Source organism: Apostichopus japonicus, chromosome 15, assembly GCF_037975245.1.
Source record: "Apostichopus japonicus isolate 1M-3 chromosome 15, ASM3797524v1, whole genome shotgun sequence".
In the NCBI taxonomy this organism is placed as follows: Eukaryota; Metazoa; Echinodermata; class Holothuroidea; order Aspidochirotida; family Stichopodidae; genus Apostichopus; species Apostichopus japonicus.
The window spans coordinates 27,442,444-27,468,019 of NC_092575.1; the positions used below are offsets into that span (position 1 = coordinate 27,442,444).

General features: G+C 36.8%; 2 protein-coding genes across 5 annotated transcripts in view; one reads left to right on the forward strand and one right to left on the reverse strand.

Moving 5' to 3' along the window:
* Nucleotides 1–864: 864 nt before the first annotated feature.
* On the reverse strand, nt 865–14,728 carry LOC139980850 (probable NADH dehydrogenase). 4 transcript variants are annotated; one of them, XM_071992829.1, is made up of 10 exons: nt 14,605–14,728; nt 11,478–12,371; nt 10,082–10,172; nt 9,582–9,716; nt 8,426–8,596; nt 6,724–6,883; nt 5,588–5,672; nt 4,548–4,701; nt 3,263–3,407; nt 865–1,781 (listed from the first exon to the last, which is right to left on the reverse strand). In XM_071992829.1, exons 2-10 carry the CDS (start codon nt 11,810–11,812, stop codon nt 1,654–1,656), a joined length of 1,404 nt encoding a protein of 467 aa, XP_071848930.1. In that variant the 5' UTR covers nt 11,813–12,371; nt 14,605–14,728; the 3' UTR covers nt 865–1,653. The 4 variants fall into 4 exon arrangements, with proteins under 4 accessions (XP_071848930.1, XP_071848926.1, XP_071848927.1 ...); XM_071992825.1 differs by having other exon boundaries at nt 14,524–14,682; XM_071992826.1 differs by lacking the exon at nt 14,605–14,728 and adding an exon at nt 14,462–14,598.
* Nucleotides 14,729–16,051: 1,323 nt separating this feature from the next.
* LOC139980853 (mitochondrial sodium/calcium exchanger protein-like) overlaps nt 16,052–25,576 on the forward strand; it is a 30,745-nt gene continuing 21,220 nt past the window's right edge. Inside the window, exons 1-4 of the mRNA XM_071992834.1 lie at nt 16,052–16,424; nt 17,195–17,380; nt 23,228–23,380; nt 23,738–23,790. Coding sequence (XP_071848935.1) covers nt 17,219–17,380; nt 23,228–23,380; nt 23,738–23,790 — 368 coding nt within the window. The 5' untranslated portion in view covers nt 16,052–16,424; nt 17,195–17,218. The remainder of the gene's footprint in view (nt 16,425–17,194; nt 17,381–23,227; nt 23,381–23,737; nt 23,791–25,576) is intronic.

Below are 25,576 nucleotides of genomic sequence, written 5' to 3' on the forward strand. Positions count from 1 at the left end.
TATTATAAAGAGCAAAGAATTTATTTGCATAACGGAGGTCTAAAACCAACTGCCTCAGTCCAGAAAACTAGAAGTGTGTTTTACAAACTTTTCAGTTCACTCATATAAGTTCCTGTGAAAAATATTTTGTTACAATTTTCCAGTCAGCTTTCTGTTTTCTGTCTTAGTTATAACTAGTTTCAAGGTGTGCAAAAAATAAACACTTAAAACATTGCTTTGCGAGGTTTTACATACAATTCAACACTTTCTCATGCATATGCATAATACATCACCTCTATCAATAAGGAATCCTACTGAAGGTAGGATAGAAGACATAGGGTATAAGGACACCACCACTCCAAATAATACATGCATGACACCAAGAAAGTTGATACAAAATGATGAAAAATATAAATCAGTACACTCTAGTACTGGGGTGGGCAACCTACAGCCCGAGGGCCACATGCGGCCCGCCCCTGCTCTAGTACAATGTAGAAAACTATTTTCTTTTCCCTGATATTAAGAAAGTCATTCTTTGTATGTGAATTACTACTAATTGAACCCATATAAAACTTTATGTTTAATACAATATTTGATAAAACTATGATAATTTGGCACCAATATTAGACAAGCTAAAGTAAGTCTTTCTTTATTGACAAATGTCAGAAAGATAAGAAGTGACACAGAATACCTTTCTGTTTTTACTGTTTTAAAATTAACTTAATAGAGAGCTAATGACAGTGTTCAACATGATTAATACTAAATGGAAGAGTGAAAAGGCTACATCAATAAAGGGTCTTTGGAATCGACTTATGTGGTGTACAGTGAGTCCAAAATAGAAATGTTATCCTGCTTTATGGATGTATTTGAGATGAGTTTTGTGGGGGGGGGGGGGGGGGGGGGGTAGCAAGAACTAGGGCCAACAGTTATCAGTTTTATAACTTAAAGGTATGTGCCTTTGAACTCCATTAGTCACAAATATTCGTGCCTGTAAAATGTTTCAGCAAGCTGTAATAAGCTGATATTGTAAAGAGTACTTCCGGTCCACATATATGGGTTTAATTAAACACAGCATTAAAAACAATGCAATAAGTTTAGAACTGGAATATTCTGTTACTAAGCAAAGCATATATTCTATGTAAACCAATTTGCTTATGATGCTGAAATCTCTGGCATAAATATTCATAAAATACACAACAAAAACTGGCAATAAATATATCTTTATTCTGAAAGAGTATAATAGAGATCTACCAAGGTATATAAGCCTAGAAGCAATATATCTACAGTACCAATGCTTTGTTATGTATGCAACTATTCCCCCTCCATCACCCCTGGCGTGCATCACCCCTACCGTGCCCCCCCCCCTCTCCCCAAGAAAAATGGATAGTATTAGACATCACCATCAAATGGAGACTGCAAACTAAATCACATCATTTGCCCTAATGACTTGCACTACAGGTTATGAAATAAGCTAATAGTGCACGGACACATGATGATGGGTAGAATGTATTGTCATGTACTTCCTATCAGCACAGCATCGACTATACTTTATATTATTTGAATACACCTCAAGAATGAAATTGTTTCTCTGTGGAAATTGACCAACAGTTAAATTTATGGCCAAAAAATACAACCTAGACCAATTCATTTTATAATGACAATACTGGGCATTAACTAGAATTGGGATGTATCTCTTCCAAACAGCATGGTCTTGGTCCAGTCAAGAGGTACCTGCATCCTAAGTCTCCAACTACCCAGACGGGTCAAGTAAGCTGACCTCCAGAGTATCCATGAATTAAATCCTGGAAAATGAGACAAAAATATAACAAAGTCTATGACACACATGAAATTATTATAATAAATAAGTATATGACTTAGTTTTAATCAAGCCATCAGTAATCTTATGATGATTGAATATTACTTGTCCATTCAGGGAACCAATACTATTCCTACCTATCGTATAATTTACAATGTGTCCTGCTATGGTGAAATCCCGTTTCATTGTTAAAGGCATTGAAGACTCGCCCCAAACCGCGTGCGGCCATCTGAAAAAGTTAACTTTCCGTTACTTGCAAGTGATGTTTTGTTCGTGTCGCTACAAAATGCAGACAGTACAGTAATGAAACAGGATACCTTGTTATCTTTAGCTGGACCTGAGATGTCCATCGTTGTATTGTTGTACACTGTGCTGTGGGTATTGACAGCAGCTGTATGTACTGCCTGTACACTAGTGTCTTATAACCGATGGTAGCAAGCTGTGTGTGTGTGTATTTTCTGGGATCGATGGTGGTGTCTAACACTTCTATTTCACCTCATTCGTAACTAGGTCACATTACAGGCATTAGACGTTTCTTTTTGCGTGAGTCTTCACACCCTTTAACTCTCAGCAGTGCCTAGAAGAGCTGGGGCAGCCATTACTCTCCCATTAACTTCACAGTACCAAATAAAATTCCCTCAGATATGGTGCCACCACAGCACTTTCGCATTAGTGACATGAATTGTATTCGCCACTAACTATTGGATCAATTCACCAACAGAACCCTACAATGAACAACAATACTGGAAATTTTCCAAACTCTTGGGGTTAACCGTTTCCTGCAATCCTCAGCTAACATGTCAGCCCCTTCATTATGAATGCTAAATATATGACAGACTATAACTGGAAGAAAAACTAGGCGATGGATTTCCTTTCAAATCAAAGTGGATATTTCCATAAAGTTCTGATGGTTCTCTCTCCACATTGTAATTCTTCACATTAATGTCTTAATATTTCCAGTCTTCTAGTTTTGGGTGAATGGCTTCACAGGGATGTTTTAAATTTCGGTTGAATTTGGGACCATTTTATAATCTCCTAACCAGATAACTTGACCCCATTTTCAAATCTCCCAAGCAGATAATTTGAACTTATAGCTCTTGTTAATTTTGTTAATGGCTTCCATTTGTATATATTTCTTTCTTTTTTTCTTGACAGCATTTACATTTACCCTTCTTGTAGTGTAGCACACACAAGGACGTAATGGTAATCTTAGGTAAGAAGATATCCTGTTTTAAAAGTTATAAAGTTAGTCAAGATATGAATATTAACTAGGAAGTTATACACAAAATTTGATGAAAACATTTTTGGCTACAACTGAATTCGATCTGGCAGTAAACTCAGGATTACAAAGTTGATGCGATTCCTTAGGGATAGCCATCAACTACTGGCTGAATAGCTCAGTTCATAGAGTACAGAAGTTGTTCAACACTGTTAAACCATTGCTAGATATGACAGAGTTTAGCGTACCTTGTGTCTTTAAAGCAGGAGTGTCACTGACAGCCTTGTAGTCACCGACATAAGCTAGCATGCCCATGCTTTGGTATTTAAACGGCTGACTGTGATTGTCTTTACTGAGACATTCAGCTAAATACCTGCCCTGGCGTTCTGCAACCTTTGAGAAATGAAGAGGAACTTCTTAATAGTGAATGAACATATTTTAAACAAATGTCGATGAAAATGTTCTCTCTACAATCATTTTGTTGTATTCCATTTATTTCTTGTGGCTCTGTAAGTCCACAAAATGTATAGATTTATTAAGACTGCTTCAGAAACATACACAATATCAGTATAATTACAGATCAAGACATAGGCTTCACGACTGGGTTTCTTTGATCAAGTTTCAGCAAGGGTCGGCAGAGAGGGCAATTGGCAGGGTTGACTGTTAGGGTGGTCACTCCTAAGGCCTCATGTACCACCAAATCCCATCACTGAAAGAATATCGCCATTTTGTTTTTTTGTGGGCCATGCTGACATCTTTCAACTGGACGGATTTTGTCTACTGAGAACTCCTGCTTCAAAAGGTTTCCTTTTAGTAGCAATATACACCATAACTGAGTACCTTATTGCCAACACTGTATATCTTTTCCTACATTTTTACATCTGAAATAATTATATAGTAGGAAAAGCTTAACAAAAGTGCAGAAATCATGGCAAGCTGAAAAATAACTGACAAACAAGTCAAGCACAGCTAACTGAATTTTTTTCTGAATAAACAACTTTTAGGAAGACATATATATTGGTAATGGAATTCTCTACGAGTAAGCCATTTGTAGTAGTTTGTACAATGTACAAAAATCAAAAATATCTAAACTTCATTTGAGTCACACAAATTTAGACTTTCATCTGCTAAACTGTTTCATCTTCTTTGTTCAGTCTGTCTATTTTGACTGTACTCTTTCTTCATTGGTCCAGTTTAAGTCATTTGTCCATCTGTCTATAGACTTAATTTGTCCTTTATCTGTTTTTGTTTTTAGTTTTCACCTTTGAAGAAGATCCTGCAAGGTTGAAAAGTCAGCTAGCCATCAAACTTATCAATTTAGAAAATAACAGACACATCAACTTTGTTTAATTTGATTTTTTAATAGCAACAACACATCAGATGGTAGATATTTTCATGACAAAACAAAAAACTACATCTGACAATGTTAACTGGTGTTTGAATAACATTTATGAAGGTTAAACTGCACACATCACCACTAATCACATAGTAAAACAAGTTACTTACTTCTCACAAAGTGAACATGTTATTTACCTGTGCTGAGCAAGGCAAACCTTCTCCTTCTATGTCTGCACAGTCTCCGATGGCAAAGACATTTCCGGAAGGTTCACCTTTGACCCGTAGATTACCATCTGTAAGAATCTGGCCGGCAGGTGTTTTAGGAAAGTCTATGGACTCGACAAATGGTCTGTGTGTGAAAAGATAAGATTTCACTAGCGAAGCACAGGTACGATGGGATAGGAATATTAATATGTAAATGTGTGGTCACATGATGTAGAAGTCATCAAAGAGCTATGAAGAAGCAAATTATTTTGTTGTTACCGGTATCATGTGTCACAGTTCTGCTCTGGGCCTACCAGGATCATGTGTCAGGGTTGTTGGCTCTGGGCCTACCGGGATCATGTGTTAGGGTTGTCGGCTCTGGGCCTACCGAGATCATGTGTTAGGGTTGTTGGCTCTGGGCCTACTGGGATCATGTGTCAGGGTTGTCGGCTCTGGGCCTACCGGGATCATGTGTCAGGGTTGTCGGCTCTGGGCCTACCGGGATCATGTGTCAGGGATGTCAGCTCTGGGCCTACCGGGATCATGTGTCAGGGTTGTCGGCTCTGGGCCTACCGGGATCATGTGTCAGGGTTGTCGGCTCTGGGCCTACTGGGATCATGTGTCAGGGATGTCAGCTCTGGGCCTACCGGGATCATGTGTCAGGGTTGTTGGCTTTGGGCCTACCGGGATCATGTGTCAGGGTTGTTGGCTCTGGGCCTACCGGGATCATGTGTCAGGGTTGTTGGCTCTGGGCCTACCGGGATCCTATGTTTGCCTACATAACGAGCACCCCATGTCATTCCTCTCATGACAAATTGTCTTGTTGGACAAGCAACCTTCCAATTTGTGTGACCAGATTATCAGAGAGATATCAGAACTTAAGCTTTCTTAAAAACATCCACTATGGTCTATCATTAGCATATAGTTTCTTTTAAAATACATAGGCTAAATACAATAATCAGACCAATGGTGGGTTACGGTAGGTCCTTAATGTAAGTAGGTCTTCACACAACATCAAATGCACAACTCACCTTGGGGCCAGACCTGTAGACCAGACGACAAGACCGCAGGGAAACACAGATCCATCTTGAAGAGTCACACTGTCACTCTTGACATCTGTGACAGAAGGAGGAAGTTTGAAAATTGTGGATTTATATTAGGTGACTTTCAATCCCACCAATGTACAATGTGAAGCATATGTGATTGTCAACAACGTCGTTTGAAGTTTTTCACTGGAGACCCTATAACTTCACATTATGTAAGTAATTTAATAAAACTCCTGGCAAAATGCACATCAGGACTTCTATAACAGAACAAAGGGTAGTTTGATTTGTTAGTGTCCTATGATTCAGTGCCATGTTTTTCAAAACTGGATCTTCAGATCCCTGGTTGGTCTTCAAAAATGTTATGAGGTCTGCAAAAGCCAAATGAAATCATCAATATTTGACTAACATATGTATACCCTGTCACGGCACTCAGACCAGGTTTGAGAGTACCATCTTGGGCAAAGAAAACTCAAATTTCCTGACCTCGGCCCCCAGAGTGTGTGAACATTTCTTCATTGTTCTCAGTGGTCCACCAATGGGCAAAGAATGAAATCTAGGATTTTTGTTGCCATTAAATACATTAATTATGTTAAGTGATAAATGAGATTGTATACTTAGTTTTACCATCTCTATCTGGGCATTATAAATCAACTGTAATACTCACTCACCTTGATAAACTATTTTCAACATCTTCAAAATTGTTTTTCTTCCTGTTTTTTAGCAAATATTAACAGTGCCCAAATTGGTGGCAAGACTTTACGACCTTTACGGACACTGACTGTTCGTAGATAATTAAATTGCTTTGAGAGATGTTACAAGTCCTTTACACTAACTAAGTCGAGTCACCAGCCTTTTTTCTTTAATAGTCCAGTCAAGTCACAGTGTTTTCTATGTGGTAAACACTTCACAACTTTGTTTAAGTCACTTCATTTCAGTTGAGTCATAGCTAAGTTACAACACAGGTTGTTTCACTGACTTGAGAGGAAACTGTGACCTCTTCCAATACAAGATATAAAACTAGCTGAAAGGCTGAGTTCAATGAAGTGATCATGTCAAAGGTCAAGGCCTCTATTTATATTACTATATCACCATGGAGTCGAGAAAAGAACTTGAATATGTACCAATTACATTGGACTGAATGAGTTCCATCTGCCCTCTAGCTTTAATCTTTTTCTCTGCATATTGTTGTAGTTTCTGGTTGAATGCTGACAATATTTTTCTACCTTCTATCAAAGAGACCCGAACCAATAACTGTTCCTCTCTGTACAAGCGTGAGACATCCTGTAAATAGAAAATGTTGAGACAAATGGTTCAAATCTTGTAAAAGCCAACAATTTATTTGCTCTTTTCAAATTCTCAGTCAGTTTTCTGTTCATCATGATTTGCTTATGTATATACTGCAAAAATTAAATCAGTTACCATTGTTTGAGAGACTGTTATATGAAATCATATATGATTTTAATTGTCCATAGGTTGCGATGCTACCTAGCAACAGCATATCAATATGTTCATGATACAAGGAATAACTTATCCAGTACCACATAACAAAATGCTTTGGAAAATTGGGAACTTACTAATGTGGCAAATTTCAGCTTAAACAATATCTGTTATACGGCTTTAAATAATTTTCTGCAGTATTAATTGGTAGTTAATTGGTAATTAGCAAAACATACTGCTCATCCCAAAGTGTTATCATTTCACAACCACTGTGTTATTCCAAAAGCAGAGTTCTAAAGCAATTAAAGCCAGGAGTTGCACTACAAACAACTATCTACACACATATTTTAACAAACGTTGTGGCTATTCGCACGGACGTAATCGTGCGAATAACATTGACTATTAGCACACATGTAACTTGACCGATCAGCACTCGTGGTTGATGTAACCAATGAACTGTCCTGATATGTGCTGGCCGGGAGGGATGAACAGGACATCGATGGACAATAACACAGCAGTGCATGACAATGGAACAGGAATTTGATAACTATGGGGATTTCCAGGGTTATGTTCAAAGGATATCTGCGGATACTTTTTCTATTTTTGTAATAAAGGATTCAAAAACCGTTGAAGCAGCAAACAAGGGACTAGATGAATTAAATTCATCATATTCCTTATGCATTTTAAGAAAGTTTGCAACAAATCTTTTCTGAAATATTCCAACAAAATCTTTAATTATTTCTCTAAATTTTCCCAGAATTGATCACATCTCTGATTTCTCTCATATTTTACAGATTTGGCTATTGATTTTGAAAAAGATAACCATTTTTTGAGAATCAGCAAATTTTCATCGACCAAAATCTTGAGGGTGGGGGGCGAGGGGGGCAAATCGACCGTGCACACCCAACACTGTGGTTGGGGCCATGGTTTACCTTCCCCGCCTACTCAGTGCTTTTCTAATCACTACATGCTAACATGCCTACTTACACCTACACGTTCGTGCGAATAACAATCCTTATTGGTACGCCTTCGTGTGTAAACTCACTGTCTATAAGCACGAGCATGTTCGTGCGAATATCGATGCTTATTGGTACGTCAACATAACAATAACGGTTGTTATTGGCACGTGCACGTGCCAATAGACACGACCTTTAACAAAACATATCAAGCACAATGGTTTGTGGTTGGGGACACAATGGAGTCATTGTGTTACACATGATAACGATACGCAAAGTCTTTGTGCCAGAAACAAAACTGAGTTAAAAGAAGTAGTCTAATTGTACAAATTTATCGGCATTGCAACAATAGATTGTGGGAAGACATGATTTCAATCTGACTTTAAACTTGGCAACAAATGAATATCAGTCTCTGCAATTGATGTTGCACCTGTTTGACAAAGTCGTAAAGTTCAGCACCAAACTCTACCCCGGTCGGCCCCCCTCCAACGATGACGATGTGAAGTAACCTTTTCTTCTCTGAGAGAGATGTACCTGGCTGAAGCGCGAGTTCAAAGTTTGACAAAATTCTGTTTCGAATTCCTCGTGCATCGCTGACTTCCTGTTTAAAGAAAAATAAACATTAAATATACACTCTTGTATGAAAATTGACTATTAACGCATTAAAAATTATGTCTCGTGGCAATCACAACACTTCCTTCCTTGAACATTGGTGAGAACAATGTAGTGTCGTAAATAATACGCACATCATAGAAAAGTGAGTTCTCCAAAGAATGAACTTAACTTGCAAACCCACGCAAGAATAGATTCAAATGAATTGCCCTTGGATGTATTACTTAATTTGAAATATAATTAACAGCTAACGTGATTAAACATATTAAATAAGAATAGAGACAAATGCTCTCAAATTGGCTCTTTATTTCCTGTTATTTGCAAGAGGACTTGTATCATTACATCGGTGTCACCAACAATTGTGCACCATCTGACAAACCACAAAAGAGGAAGTTTCTTAGGAAGGATTGAGAACAGGAAAAGTTACTTGCTTCCCCCAATGGTCAGGAAAGCAGTAGATTTGCTTTGGTAATAGCATAGGAATGATACTGTATTTTGCACCAGCAATCCTTCAACACCATTTGATGGAAGAGTATAACAAGGAAAGTTGAGGTAGCGGGAGGGTACATTGTAAACCAATTTGGTAATAACATTGGGGTACACACATGATGAAAACATGTAAACTGAGCAAAAAATATAAAATAATGAGAATAAAGTATCCCAGGCCCAAAACATAAATCACACACTATATCCATACTGTAATGATTGGATGTTTTTTTTTCACAAGTCAAAGCCATAGAAATATTAAATGCATTTGTAACAGCAACCCATGCATCAACAATAATTGATAAATTGGTATTTAAGAGAGGGAAAGTGAGGGGCATGGGAGTGGTACATTGTAACCCATTTAATTATAACATTGGGGGTACACATCATACACACACGATGAAAAGATGCAAAAAATGACAACACATTTTGAGATATTTTGCACAAGACAGCTACAGAGGAATCATAAATTTCAATGACATATATACCTTTAAGAAGAAAGCGTGTTCCTTAACCCCGGGTACATTGAATGTATTACTGACAGCACCAACACCAATCACCAGCTTATCGTATGGGACATCATAGACTTTATGATTCTTCAGACTGCTCCTACAGGTGATAACCTTTAACAAAGAGAAAATAGTTTTAAATCATTCTACATAAAAGGCTATGTGGTAATCTTTCCCTGCAGAGGCATTGAATATAGCAGACGACCTTGTGAATTGACAGTTGCCTTTGATATTATAATTAGGGTCGTGCCACCATTAAATGAGGTAATTCTGACAAATTGCATACAAAGAATTATATCTCCCCCATCCTCTCCCATCCAATCCAGCCAACCAACCCTCTACCATCCCCTCCCCCACACCACCCCTTGTTGACTCCTTGGCTACATCACAGTTTTAGGGTGCCATCCCCTAGGGCATAAACTGTCTCATTATTTTATTGTCATAAAACCATAACCACTTTATCGGGAAAACCTACTTACTTGTTTTTCAATGTTTAGCCCAACAGCCTCTGCGTGATGAAAGTGTTCTGGGTTCCTGAAGCCAGTATTTCTAACTGGCTCAATAATGCTCCTAGAAAGGAAAGAGAGATAATATTTAAGTTTTTCAACTGATGAGGAGTAAAAAATACAGGAAGACTGTTTTAGTTGAAGGTGATTGATAATAATTATACAAAATAAAATATTGGTCATTTTATATATATGATGTAGGTTCTTAACCTACATCATGCAGGATCAGTATTCACTATAAATGACAAGTTAGTTGAATGGAAAACATATGGAAAAGCTATATAAGTATGTATGTCAAGCAGTTACCATTCCAACCAAACACTGCTTTGGTTTGAAACTGGACACAAGGAGGAAACCACACAGTGTAGGATTTGAACCAGAAAGCCCACAGACAGTGTGATTCCTTGCCACATGAAAATTTTCAGTGTAGCATGACATTTGACCTCTATAACAAAGAACAATACATTCTTGTACACATTAAGATGGATTTACATAATTACATTCCAACTTTGACCTCAGCAGACAACCATCCACTTCTTGTACTCACTATAGAGGTGCAGATTTGTCCGAAGTTTGTGAAAAGCTTTACTATTGGAGTTACCTATTTGTACGATTTGATCTATACCATTCCCAATGACCTTTTGTCCTTCACTAAAAGCAAAGGTGCAATAGGCAGAAAGACAAAACTAACACTATTCAAAACGCTAGTAAGATCAGTGTTAGCAATGACAGAATTATGCAGCAAACAGGCATAAACAGAATAAGTGTAGAGATACGGAGACGCAGATGGAATTGGATTGGTCATATTATGAGGAAGGAGACAGGAAATCATGCAAGAGCAATGGAATGGGCACCAGAAGGAAGGGGGAATGTTGGCAGACCCAGGACGACTTGGAGAAAGAGAGTAACTAAAGAGAGAGACAAGAATGACTGGAGAAGCTGGTCCGATGTGAGAAGAGCTGCAGAAGATCGACAGGGGTGGAAAGAGAGCATCTTGACCTTATGTAACAGACGTTACGGAGAAGATTAAGATTAAGAAAAGCAAAGGGTTCTTGCCCTCACTTAGCATCTATACACCAACTATGAAGTTCGACCGTGATTTTCAGTTTTCATGGCTTACTACAAGGCAAGATGTCACAAACACAAAAACACACATTACATGCAGATATATATAAACACACAAGCCATCACCATCAGTGATTCCTTCTGCCTCCAGTAAGGAATCAAACAAAGGGAGGGTATCCACAAATAAAGCTTACAGTCACTTCAAACAAAGAGAGGACTTTAGAAATGAAATCTTAGTCTAGAATTATTATCAACTCACATGAGCAAATTAACCAAATTTATTCCCAAGAATGATGACATTTACCTAAATTCTAGAGTTCCCACTGTGGTGCTGCACAGAAGAGGTGTAAAAAGAAAATGATTCCTTGGGCTGATCACAATGACATCCACAACTTTCTTGTTAATATTCTTCAGGACACTGTAGCTTCCCCATCCCGTGCCAAGTATCACTAGCTGAGGTCTGCCAGAGGGCGTAGTTTTCGAGGCGAAGAAACGCCTGGATTGATCGGCTCTTCTCGGCATTGATTTGAGGTAGTTCACTGAAGAGGAGGATCTTGAAAGACAATTCTGGCTGCATACTTGACGTATGCTCATGGTACTGATGGCTAAGGGATGAGTAATGGCTTGTAGGGTAAACATACTGAAATAGCACAGGTGGTGGCAGCCAAATAATATTGCACTTCAAAAAAGAACGTGGATATAACAATACTAAATCGATATAGTGTTCATCCAACCAGTGATACAGTAGTTTGAGACAAAGTACAGAGTTTTAACAGAGTAGAGTTCGGGTAAATTTTTGAATCTTATATTCATCTCATATTTGTTATAGGATAAAAGTTTCCTCAGTAAAGTTAGTTTTACAGATCTGTGATTCTGGCACGGAGGTTAAGTAATAGACTACAGCATTCACAACAACAGATTGTGAATTTTTATCAAACTTGAGGGTACTTCAAGGGCTTCAAATAAATTCATATTTGATAAATCTTCTTCAGAAATACAGCTGGTTTCCCGCGCATCCATTTACCAATTTTCGCTATAGATATTTCAAACAGTTCCAGGAATTTGTATGATGTTGAGAATAGAGGATGCCGGATAATAGCTTCCTTGGATTGATTTTCTGGCTAATGAATGGCTTCTTCGCAGACTAGCTCAGGTAGAACTTGCTCCAATTACTATTTCTTGTTAAACCACGAGAGATCTGCAAGAAAAGGTTTTTGCAAATGTTAAATCATGAACATAACATTGAAGCTTCCTTCATAATCAGAGCAACAGGCCATGATGACATCCAGATATTGAATAGCCTACACTAGGACTAGCATAACATTTACAATGACAGATCAAAAAATAACTACAAAATGTCTGAAATATTGAGTTTTGTTTTAAGCAAAAGATGTAAGTAAAGCATAGTTCTGACAATTTAATAGATCATTTGACGGTAAATAAGCAATTAGGGGAAAACATCTGTTCTTGCATTGCTCCTGTCTGTGACTTCACTGTACTGTTGTGTACTGTACAGTAGGTCAAACAGTAACCATTCAATGCAGTGTTTTACTGTAAAGTATGCACAATATTTCCAACACCGTCAGTTTTACAAGGGTATCTATTTCATCCAAACTGTTTCTATTTGGAAACAAAAACATTTCCATGTAAATCTTGGATATGAAAACATATGTTTATATGATCTCCCTGCCCCATGTAACCTGTAAATAATAAATTTTTAATATAGGGCTTTATACCAGCGATATTTTTCAAAGTGCTTTACAGACGTTATTAATTACCCCTGGTCAATGATAACCTGTCCCAGAGTCAGATGGCTGCAGTTATACTGTATACTGCACCCAATGACAAGTTACCTCACTGGTACCCATTTAACACCTGGCTGGAGAGAGGCTGGGAATTCAGATAAAGCTTCTTGCCCAAGGACACAACATAATGAACTATAGAGGCAGGAATCGAACCAGCAATCATTGGATCACAAGTCCAACGCCTTAGCCAATATTGGCCACCACGCTTTCAAATGGTTCACTGCTAATAACTGTGATTTTTTTAATAAATTTATGATGTGGAATGTGTGTGGAATGAAATGTGTACAAATACTGTTGTGTAGAGGAACCTGCACCTAGCTCTGTCTGTCAATAAGCCGTGACAGTTAAATGTAGATTTTCGCCAAAAATAATTTGACCATCCTGTCTTTCACAGTCTAATATCATCAATTTATATTCTTTTTCATAACTTTCCAATTTTCAGTGTTCTGAAAGAAAGTAGGCCTATGTGTATGGCAAGCCATATGTGCAATAATTCGATAAACCGTGTTTTTCGATCGATAAACTCAGTTTAATTCATTGCCTTGGAGATGCCACTGGTCAAGGGAAAATTCACATTGATTCTTGAAACTAGATCATTTGATGACACAAATGATCGAATGTGAAGCTTCATAAAGGCACCTGTGCATAAACATTATCAGCACTACATTAGGCTTACTCATGTAGGATGGTGACTTCGAAGTTCGGCCACTTAAGACTTAAAACACCCCAAAACTAAATCTTCTGGTATAAATCATTTGAAAATATACTTCATATGGTGAGAGAATTTTGTTATAGTATGATACACGGCCAAACTTTCTTTCCTGCAAACTGTTTTCACGTTGTTTTCCAAGAAGATTCTTCGTGATTGTGGAACTGGTATTTCTTGCTAGAGTATAGCGAAGTTCGGACGCGCAACCCACAGTGTGGCGATGGTGATAAAATTGGGGGCGCAGTTGCTCTTTCAGTAATTATAACAGACTTCATAGATCTTCGTCATTTTGTTGACAAATATGTAAGTAATTTCTTGCACACGGGTCATTTTGGAGAGAAAATAACTGTAGCTTCGTACTTTTTGGTGAAATTTGGCTCTTCCTGTAGGTTTTCATGGTGAAAATCGTGTATTTCTTAGGGTGCCCGAACTTCGCAGTATGGCGAACTTCGCAATACTGACTGGGTACTAGTACTACATCATGAACAGGGCAGATAATCTCATGGCCTAGAACAAATGTACAGACTGACATTTCATGAACAAAATTTACGAATGCATAAAAGTCTGCCAGTTTCATGGATGTAACTTAAATCTGATACGTATCTAACTTAACGAAAAAGATTGGTCGACCATCGGATACGGCTAATTGTAGTAGGGTGGCCTTATGCCCAAGTTAGATACAACATTACAAGAGACATGTACTTTTAGGTCTAATTTAGGCTTGGTCTGTTATTAGAATCACAATAATAATTGGCCTACCTAGCCTAGGCCAACGTTTGATTAAAAGGTGCAAATATAGCCTGGGTTAATGCAATTTTGCCAAGGTTGAATCCCACCTGACATCCAACTGGCCAGATCTGAACAACTAATGAAGCAAACAGGACCCTGGTAGTATTAACTCAGGCAAGCGTACGTACTTCATGTACTTTTCATGGTAAAAGCGTTCCTCGTATAAATCTTCCGCATGAACATCTACCATTGCGACGGAATTTGACCGGTGTGAAGTTAGTTACTTATTCCCCGTTCCTCGTTCGACATTCGCGAATGAGTAACTGCTACCTTCCCAGTTACTTATGCGACAATGGTATCGACGTTAGAGTTCCTTTAAAGAGATAGGGGTAAGTTAAATTTGTCAAGCACTCTTTGGATCGGGCAAGACGCATTATGATACTCTTCTACATTGTCATTAGAGTTAATATGACCCATTTGTTGTGTGGTCCAAGGCGTGCTGGTCTTCATTAGGGCCCAAATGTTTTTTATTCGTTGTCTCGTACAGTGATGAAGTAGTGGTCATTTAAATTGGTCAAACCCTCTTTGGACCGGGCAAGACGCATTATAGTACTCTTCTACTATGTCATTAGAGGTCATATGACCCATAAATTAGGTGGTCCGATACGTGCTGGTTTTGATTAGGACTTAAAAAAAATTCAGGTCCCGTTACACTAATTTAAGAAGTGATGATGTAGCTGGTCATTTAAATTGGTCAAGCACTCTTTGGACCATCATGATACTCTTCTGCAATGTCCTTAGAGTTCATGTAACCCATCAGTTTGGTGATCCAAGGCGTGCTGGATGGATTAGGACCCAATGCTTTTTCGTGGTCCCGTTATATTAATTTAAGAAGTGGTTGTGTAGTGGTCATGTGAATTGGTCAAGCACTCTTTGGACCGGGAAAATGCATTAGGATACTCTTCGACCTTGTCATTACAGTTCATATGACTTATTTGTTTGGCTGTCCAAGGCGTGCTTGATTTGATTAGGGCCGAAATTCGTTCGTGGCCCGTTACATTCATCTAATAAGTGATGGTGAATTGGTCAAGCATTGTTTGGACCGGGCAAGACGCATTGTGTTAATTTTCTACATCGTCTTCAGAGTTCATATGACCCATTGATATAACCTCATTATCTTTGGAAAAAAACACTAAAATGTACTGTTTCGACGAAAATAACTTGATAATCTCGTACGGAAAACATTCGGCTTTCCATAGTTGTATATCGAATCCATTATCCGATCGAATAAGCCTAACATATACATACTACAGTTACTTATTCGAGAATGTCGAACGAGGAACAAGTATCTAACTTCACTCCGGTCGGAATTTGATGTTTGTTTACTTATCACACTACTTGCTAAATCTTTCTGATTGATGTATCTCATAAAGTCACCAAATTGAGACTTTGCTCGACAGCAGAAAAATTTAGTTCCCAGATACCATCATATGTATTAAAATGATTAAAGTAGGTCAAAGTCCTTGTTATAAAATTGCTAAATATAGGATATGAGATAAATATTCTTTTCTATGTTAGCAGATCTATATTATGTACCATTGGTCACAAAAAATAAAATTAGAAGGGGGCGGGTGTTCAAGAGGTCACCTGATACATGTAAATAGTACCAAAGAAAAGTTGAAAGCAAAATGTTCAGAATGTTAGCTGTGACCGGACCGCAGTCGATTACACATGAGTACTCCACACGGTCGAAAGCCAAGAACAGCGAAATTCAAGACCAAATTAATAACGTTATGGTTAGCAGTGAAATGAATAGATTTCCATCATGATGAGATTTAGCACGTTTTCAGCATTATATAAATGAAGAACGATTTGAAAGTTTATGGTGTTATTGTGCGAGTATATATCGGCCGCCATTTAACGATATCAGAAGGGTAACTAAGGTTTTGGGATCAGCTGTTGGCTTCTGTTTCACTGTGACTAATTGTGATTGACTTCTTGTGTGCAAGTAAGTTTGATTTAATTCGGTATTATATTAATTAATAATTTAGGTTATTAATAGTAGTCAAACTGTCCATCCAAACTACAATTGATGTAAAGTTAGTGATAAAGAAAGATATAATTCCATAGGAGGACCCTCTTGCAAATCTTTTGAAGAGATGGAATGGGTTCATAATACCATGGAGCTGTTTATAGCTCCATGATAATGCATATACCATAGGCAATTCCATAATTGTTAATACCCCAAATCTTATCACTTGGCTAGATGTCACTGGATGCTGCATAGTAAGGCTGCGCAGGGAACATTACAAAGCACAGCACTAAATGTTCCCAATGTGAAAGATGAAATATTAATTTCGAATTATTACAGAGCCACATTATATGCTATATTTCTAAACTCTGTATCCTTTGTCATTTCAATTGTTTTTTACCAGCTGCATTAAAAGTAGCATTTTCAGTTGATTTGTCATAAAGATTTTAATGTTGACCCAATAACAAATACATATGACAAGCACATTTCAGATAGTGAAATAATGTTAAAAATTTAGAAATTGTGTGGTTTGCCCTCTCAATGTGTTTACTGTTGAGCCATATTGTTGAATACAGATGAATACAGATTTTCATAAACTTGACTGAAAATATGCAAAGGAGTATCCAGGTGTGGGAGATAATGTTTTTAGTCTATTGCTTGGGTCAAGAATTCAAATTTGTAAAATTCTTTAATTAAGTAAATCTTCCTAAATGGGTTCATATCAACCATTCTGTTTTTCTTTTCAGGAAAAATGAGAAGTTGATGCAAAGATGAAACATCACCATTCCTACATCATCTCATGGGTAACCATCGTCTTTCTTTGTCTGGGCTCTCTGTTTATATCTGGAGCTTCTGGAGATAATCAAACTTTGGGAATCAGTCAACAGGACATCAACTATCCAACAAATATTTGGGATTCTGATTCAGAACTTGTGAGTTAAAATATATAAGTTTTATAAATTTCCATTATATTGTATTGTAGATACAGTAGTTGAGAATGTTGGGTGTAATACGGTTTGAGTACAAGAATAAGCTAAGATTGGCTTCTATAGTATACATACTGTACATGGTTGCAAAAGTCGTCGGTGTTGCCCCAAAAATATGTTAGAAATCCAGGTATTGGTTTCACATGCTCAAATTTCTACCAGTATTTAACATATATTCACTGTTTTGTTTCTAAGGTATTATGCCACTGGTATGGTTGACTTTCAAATTCACACATATTAACTTTTGTAAGAATCTAGCCATACATTTGTTTATGTTTACAAGTCAAAAACTAAGTTAAAATTAAAATGTTTCAGTTGAAAATTGTACAGTATAGATCGTTGATAATCAAAGTCCCCTTCGCAATCAATTACAGACAAAGCACACAATTACAGAATTCCCATAACTGTGTCTTTTAACCTAGTTAGAGAGTGCAAAGCTACAAAATCTGTATGAATGTAGTGCAGTTCTACGTGCAGGATGACTTCTGTGTGCTTAAATCCTTACCACAGATCACTTAACTATACATTCACAACTTCTAATAAAAATATAATGTTACCACTCTAAGAAATTGATTTTCACCACTTTTTCCCAAAAAATTAAAAGTGGTTTAAAAACTTAAAAGTAGTATAGAAATACTACCCAGACTGATACAGATATATAAAGCAATGGTTTCCAAACAGTTCAAAACATTTTAAAATTAATTTTGTGCCTAAAAGTCTTTCTTCAAAAAGGATTTCTTGCATTGCATGTGTGTTGGGCTGTATGTATCGCCATGCCAGGCAGCTACGGTACTGTTTGTTCACACATCTTGTGAGTTTGGAATTTATTAGTGTTTACTTAACAGTGCCTCACATGATCTAAGTTTATTTGTCTCAGAGTCAAATGATTTGTACTGTATCTATCAGTTACATTTTCTTTGAAGTAAAAAGTTTATTGTGTATTTCTACAAACTTATGCAGGATGTGTATGAAGAGTACAGAGTGTAATTCTCAGTGAAAATAGTGAGCTATGTATTGTAAATTTTTTATCATTTCAGAGTCATTTTATTCAGTAAATGTCAGACATGTATTGTTCTGAATTAAGTACAGTGTAAAAGTAAGTTGGTCTGACGTTTCGATCCTAGCATGATCTTCTTCAGAGGCTAAATGACAAGTAACAGTAACAGAAGGGACATGAACACGCACAAAGTACAGACAGGTTAATGAGCTCGGTGAACACCTAAATTAAGTAATTCAACATTTTGTGAATTTCCTGTACCAGCTGCACTATCTAGGCTTCTTCAATTGGTTGACATAACTGTTTACGTGCTGAGGGATCTCAATGAGAATGTACAGTAGCATACTTGTAACATACAGTACTGACTGTTCAACATATCAAAATGGATCATACTCCAGTTTCATTTGACTACATTTCAAAAAGAGCTGGAAATTAAGACATTTAAAAAAAAAAAACATTTAAAAAAAAGGGAAATTTTTTAATTTGAAAGAAAAGTCACCACAAGATAGAGTTTGTATGTTGTTTAATGATGTTTCTGATTTTCGGGGGCAGTGTATTAACAAGTATCCCTGAAATATCCCTGAAATTTTAAAATACTACATTTTATTCACAACAGATTAAGAAATATTGCAAAATCTACGTTCCTGTCCGTTATACTTTCATAACACGCCATTAGAAAACGGCAGATGTACACAAATATATACCTCGCACAGACGATCGCACAAGAACCACTGTAATGTCGGGTCTAGGCCTATACTACTATCTGCACATAGTAATGTACAAGTGCTTCCTAGGATAGAAGTCATGTTACTCCGGTGTCGTGACTTACAGCCCTACTCTTGATACCAGACTAACAGTTCTTTTGGAAAGGGTAGATATACCTGCTCCCCCGACCCAGATTCTAAGTTAAAAAATATGGTCACCTTTCTGTTGTTTCACATCCAGTAATTTAGAAAGTAATATCTTTCTAGGATCAAAACAACAGTAAAAGTGAAAGTACTTAAAAATATGAGTTTGACCTGAAACTTCAAAATTACATTCCATATATCTCTTCTTCACTAACTAGGAACCATATTGTACATATGAGACCCTAAATATAGTAGTGATTTATTCAATGTGAACCTATTTGTATCTACTAATGATTAACTCAATATGACCCTAAATTGTATGGAGATTATTACTTAGTGTGACCCTAAATGATCTGCAGTCAGACATTACAGGTGTCAAAATGTTATGGATTGAAAGCTGGAAACACTAGTCTGTTTGACCCTGAGCTGTATATATCTCTCTATATATATACTGTACAACTCTGGTACTGTAGGACTGATATAAGATTACACACCTTTGATTTGTGGGGCATGACTGGGGAGTCCCAATCTAACTTTAATAGTTTTGCAAACACTTTCAAACAGGAATGATGACATTTTGAGATCTGGGAAGTTTACAGTAGCCTTGTTGTTTTGAAGAGCTCTATTCATTCTTTTAGTTTCCAGGAAGTTTCCAAGTAAGGAATATGATGGTTATAAAATATTTTCCACTCTTAGAAGGCAAAGTTTAAATAAAGAAAGAGGAAGTTAGTTGCATAAGTTTGTCTTTTAAACAAAATGGTTTGAAATGACTAACATTGTCATGGTTGAAGGTTTGATCTGTTTTCCTGTGTTATGCCTACTACTGTAGTTGTCATTGCATACATATTAAGGTTGCTACGGCTACATTAATAATTGTCATTGTACCAAATTACAATGCTTGTGTTGATCTTTAAAATCTTGATTGGGGAGTATTGTACCCATTATCTCACTGAATGCTCTTAATGGGACTTCAGAGTGTAGTCAGATCATATGAGCCTTGTTGCATACAAAATTGGTAGGTAGAAAACTAAATAGTACAAGTCAATTGAGGTATTAATATGCTAATGAACAAGTGCATTTCTAGTGAAGTCAACCAGAACCCTGAGAAATCCAAATATCTTGCCCAAATATAGAATTCAACTGTATAGAAATTTGTTCATATACCGTGCAGCAATGTTTATACAATTTGATAGTTTAGAACCTTTATTATAGTTTCAGTAATGACTGTTTCATCATTTTATGTTTAACCCATTTTACAATCTTATTCCTTTCACTTACCATTTACCATATCATTTGTAGAACCTTAAAAAGAACTGTTTATTGATGTACGCCTATTTATAAATATTTAATATTTATACCCTGTACTGGTTTAAAATAAATCGAAATCGAAATTTAATTAAGTTTGTGTACAGTAATTAATATTGATTACTGTACATCGTTAACAGTATCTCTTGTGAGTGATTCCTTACACATTATTTACATCTTCTTATTAAAGCAACATTCGTTTCTCTGTGTTGAAAAAGGACATGGCATCCTCCCCATGCTCTTCTTGAATAATTTTGGCAGAAAAATTAAGCTGTATAAATTTTGATCATAACACAGTAAATAATTGGCAAATTTGTACCACACCTCTCTTATGCATTCCTTAAGTCTCACCAATGTGTTCTTACATACCTCTGTTTCGGTAGTACAGTTTTTTTGTCTACCTTCACTTAATTGCCTGCCCTCTTCCATGATTATACATGTGATTATGAGACCCTAAATATACTAGTGATTTTTTTCAATGTGACCCTATTTATATACTAATGATTATATGGAGATTAACTCAGTGTGACCCTAAATGATCTGCAGTCAGAGATTGTAGAGGTCAAAGGTTATGGATTTAAAGCGGAGAAACTATTTGACCCTGAGCTGTATATCGCTAAATATACTGTACGACTCTGGTAGGGCTGATATGAGAATGCACTCCTTTGATTTGTGGGGCATGACTGGGGAATCCCAGTCTTACTTTAATAGTTCTGCAAAAACTTTCAAACCAGGAATGATGACATTGGCATTGTGAGATCTGGGAAGTTTAAAGTAGCCTTGTTGTTTTGAAGAGCTCTATTCATTCTTTTAGTTTCCAGGAAGTTTCCAAGTTTGGAATATGATGGTTATAAAATATTTTCCACTCTTAGAATTAAAGGCAACGTATAAACAAAGAAAGAGGAAGTTAGTTGCATAAGTTTGTCTTTTAAACAAAATGGTTTGAAATGACTAACATTGTCATAGTTGAAAGTTTGATCTGTTTTCCTTTGTTATGCCTACTACTGTACAGTAGTTGTCATTGCATACAGTACATATTAAAGTTGCTACGGCTACATTTATAATTTTCAGGACTACAGTACCAAATTACAATGCTTGTGTTGATCTTTAAAATCTTGATTGGGGAGTATTGTACCCATAACCTCACAGAATGCTTTTAATGGGACTTCAGAGTGTAGTCAGATCATATGAGCCTTGTTGCATACAAAATTGGTATGTAGAAAAATAATTAGTACTTATCAATTGAGGCATTATTATGCTAATGAGCAGGTGCACACATACATTTAATCTATTTTGTGTACAGTAATTATGTTAATATTGATTGCTGTACATCGTTAACAGTATCTCTTGTGAGTGATTCCTTACAAATTATTGACATCTTATTGTTAAAGCAATGGTTTCTCTGTGTTGAAAAAGGACATGGCATCCTCTCCCTCCTCCTCTTGAATAATTTTGGCAGAAAAACTAAGCTGTATAAATTTTGATCATTTAACACAGTAAATAATTGGCAAATGTTTACTACTGTACACCTCTCTTAATATGCATTCCTTAAGTCTCACCAATGTTTTCTTACATACCGCTGTTTCTGTTGTGTCTTATAGACCTTCACTTGCCTTCCCTCTACCACATCTCAGCACCATCTGAGAAGTCTTGGAACAGTCAGTGTTGTATGATGATAGTCACACACAGGATGGTTGCTATGTCCATCCCGTAAAATACTCACTCACTTAAAGCAGCATTTGCATTTTGTCGCCGTTTTCCACTTTTTTGACAAGTCCATCAAGTTGTATACATCACAAAACAGCAAACAAAGATATCAGCCAAGTTATTTCCCTGCCAAAAGCGTTAATTGGCAAGTAATTAAGGTTATTTGCAGATAATGAGAAATGTGTCCACGGACAAATTACACATTTAATATTAATCGCATATACAGCTCCCCCAACCCACTAGTTTGAATTCAACCGATCAGAGATGCAGGTTTAGCTATGAGCCGTTGCTAAAAATAGATTCAAAACGTCGAGTTGGTAACTTGGTAGAACCAGCGAGCTGGACTCTAACAGCTCCCTGGTACAACTGCCATAGACAATCTACACAAATCAACATGGTGTTGTAAATTACATAGTGGCCAATGACGTTTGTAGCTTTTAAATATTCATATTATGGGCGAGGTTTATTTGGATCCCAACGGAAATTATCTTCGAGAAAAACAAAGTTGAAAGTTGTAACATTTTCGACTTTTATGCCACCATTTGAAGTAAGATTTGAATACATAAGCTAGTTATACATGTCGTATGGCATTGTGGAATTAGTGAGGTTGGAAAAAACCATAGAAAAGGACGCAAAATGCTGCTTTAAGCATGCTAAATTTGCACCATGTTTCATCCATTGGAAGTCATTCCTATATAATTTTAGCTTGAAAAATGAAAATTGACATGACTGTCTGATGTTCTTAGTGTGGAAACATTAAATGTGGAGAAACATCTGAAAAGTGTGGCGATCTCTCTGATCTTTCGAGCTCATCTACCTGCATAACTGTAGACCAGAGCATACATTACGCACTTTGTACAGGACTGTTTGGATGAAACATACACGTGAGTGTGTTGGTTTCGTAAAAGTTATGTTTCTCTCTCTCTATTTCCCTAGTGTGAACACTACCACAGCCTTCCCGATGTCTTAAAGTGTACATTCGTTAACGAAACTGCAGACTGCCAGATCGATGAAGGATTTGTTAATTACTTGAAATTCAGTATTTGCCAGTTTGAAGCCAGGCTCATTCCACTGCCTCTGACTATCCTGGTGAGATTAAGTGACGCTTTAATATGTGCAAGTACTTTTAATTTGATCCTGAATCTATGTATAAATATAGTTTATAAATCCTTATAGGGAACTACTGTAAACAGGAAGGTACAGTAATTGGCCCATGCTATCTCTTATGACACAAAAACATCTTACAGTAGGTTGTTCCCCTTGTTGAAATATAAAGTTTAGAATTATTTTCAGTGTTTGAAAACCTTCTGACCATGTACAGTAGGTTTTCAAATGAAACCTTATTACATCCATAAAAGACAAGGATACTGTATTAATATGTAATTGTTACATCTTTCTTTTGCATTACTTGATCATTGCTTTCCTGATATCTTTTCATTCCTGCAGGGTGTATGGCTGGTCTTCTTGTTGGCCGCTCTTGGTGTAACTGCCGACAACTAGTAAGTGCTGGACATCCTGTTAACTTTATTTTGAGAAGAAATCCTTGTCCGACTAGTAAACAACCATTGATCAAAATTATATCATTCATAAGAAATATTTTGTTTAGAGGCTCCAAAGATCATCTTTACCATTTGCTGTTTCTTTGAAGACCCATGTAGTGTTTTCCTTTGGCAAACAGGGAATGATAAAATTTCTAAAATCATAACAATCTATACTGTCAGTGATTTGTAGTTGAACTGCACAGACTGGAATCCAGTTTACAATTTTAACAAACACAGAGTAATCAAAACTCTGGACAGGAAGGAAGTATGCTATAGTTTGATGCGGGTTCTATCTCGCAAACAGCCAGGCAAATAACTACAAGATCTTGTATCTCACAGAGAAAAATATCTCTTATTGCTTCTTCACGAAATGTTCCAAACTTTAATACTGTAACAAGCTTTCTTGTTTAAGTCATCCAGAAAATTTTCTGACTACTGTACCTTGATTGTGAAGCACTGTAAAGGCTTGGTGGGACCCCCCCCCCCCCCCTTATGGGTCTTATATTTTGGGGAGTTTAATGTAAACATACTGTACAACCAATGTGACAGCATGTTGTCACTAACCAATCGGGAATATTTTAGGATGTAATTTGCTTCCTTTCCAAACACCAGGCCTTTCCTTTCTTAGGTTGGGAAGTGGAATTGCAGCCATGGTTTTGGAGAGCCATTGATATGAACTATATTGACAATGTTTTTACAAGTACCCACAAAGTCAAAATAGAGAAAGCAAATCTTCAATTGAAAAGAAAAAGCATGTATGAAGTGTTGACTGGTGAGATATCTTCATAATGCAACACTGTAAAATAACCTGATTTGTGCTACACAGAATTTGCAATATGTCTACAATTAATACTGTAATATTGACAAATTCTTTCTTTAAGACCGGGATTAACTTGAAGTCTCATTGTGAGAATTTTGTAGTGGATGTAAACGATTGAAATTGAAAACTATTTATTTCCACTTCACCATAACATAAACAAAGTGAACAAATAACATTTGAATATACAATACAAATACATTCCATAGGAATCAAACAATTGATATATACAAATGATGTGAAGTGGGGGGGACCTGGCAGGTAGCAGAACTTATGAAGGCCAGGCCACCAACAAAAACACACACAAACCCCCCCCCACCCCACCTCCCCTCACCAAAATACACCTAAACGATGGTGGCAAGATGATGCCAAAAATTGTCCCGTATCAGAGTGCTCAGATATTTGAACCGTCCATAGATGACAGGAATAACTTGCGTTTATATGCAACTTCCTCTAGTTCGGATAAATGAACTGCATTTGAAGTTCCTTTTGATAAAACTTGTCAGTTGTAAAATTCATTTCACAACTGTACCATAAATATTTGACCACCAATACAGTATTTTTAGTAAATTATCATAGATTTGTCAGTCCACAGTGAAGTGTATATATTCACCCTATTTCCTCATTCTTTGGTTCTCAATTTTTGTCTAGACTCACTGAATAAACCAATGTGTGCACTTTGAATGCGTACATGTCTTTTCCTTGGCTGGTTTTTGGTAACTTGCCAACTTATTTCCCCATAATGGTTATATTTGTTTAAAGGGTGTGAAGACTCTTGCAAAAAGAAACATCTTATGCCGGTAATCTGACCTAGTTTCGAAAGGAGGTGTAACAGAAGTGTGAGACACCACCATCGATCCCAGAAAATACACACACAGCTTGCTACCATCGGTAATTAGACACTAGTGTACAGTCAGTAGATACAGC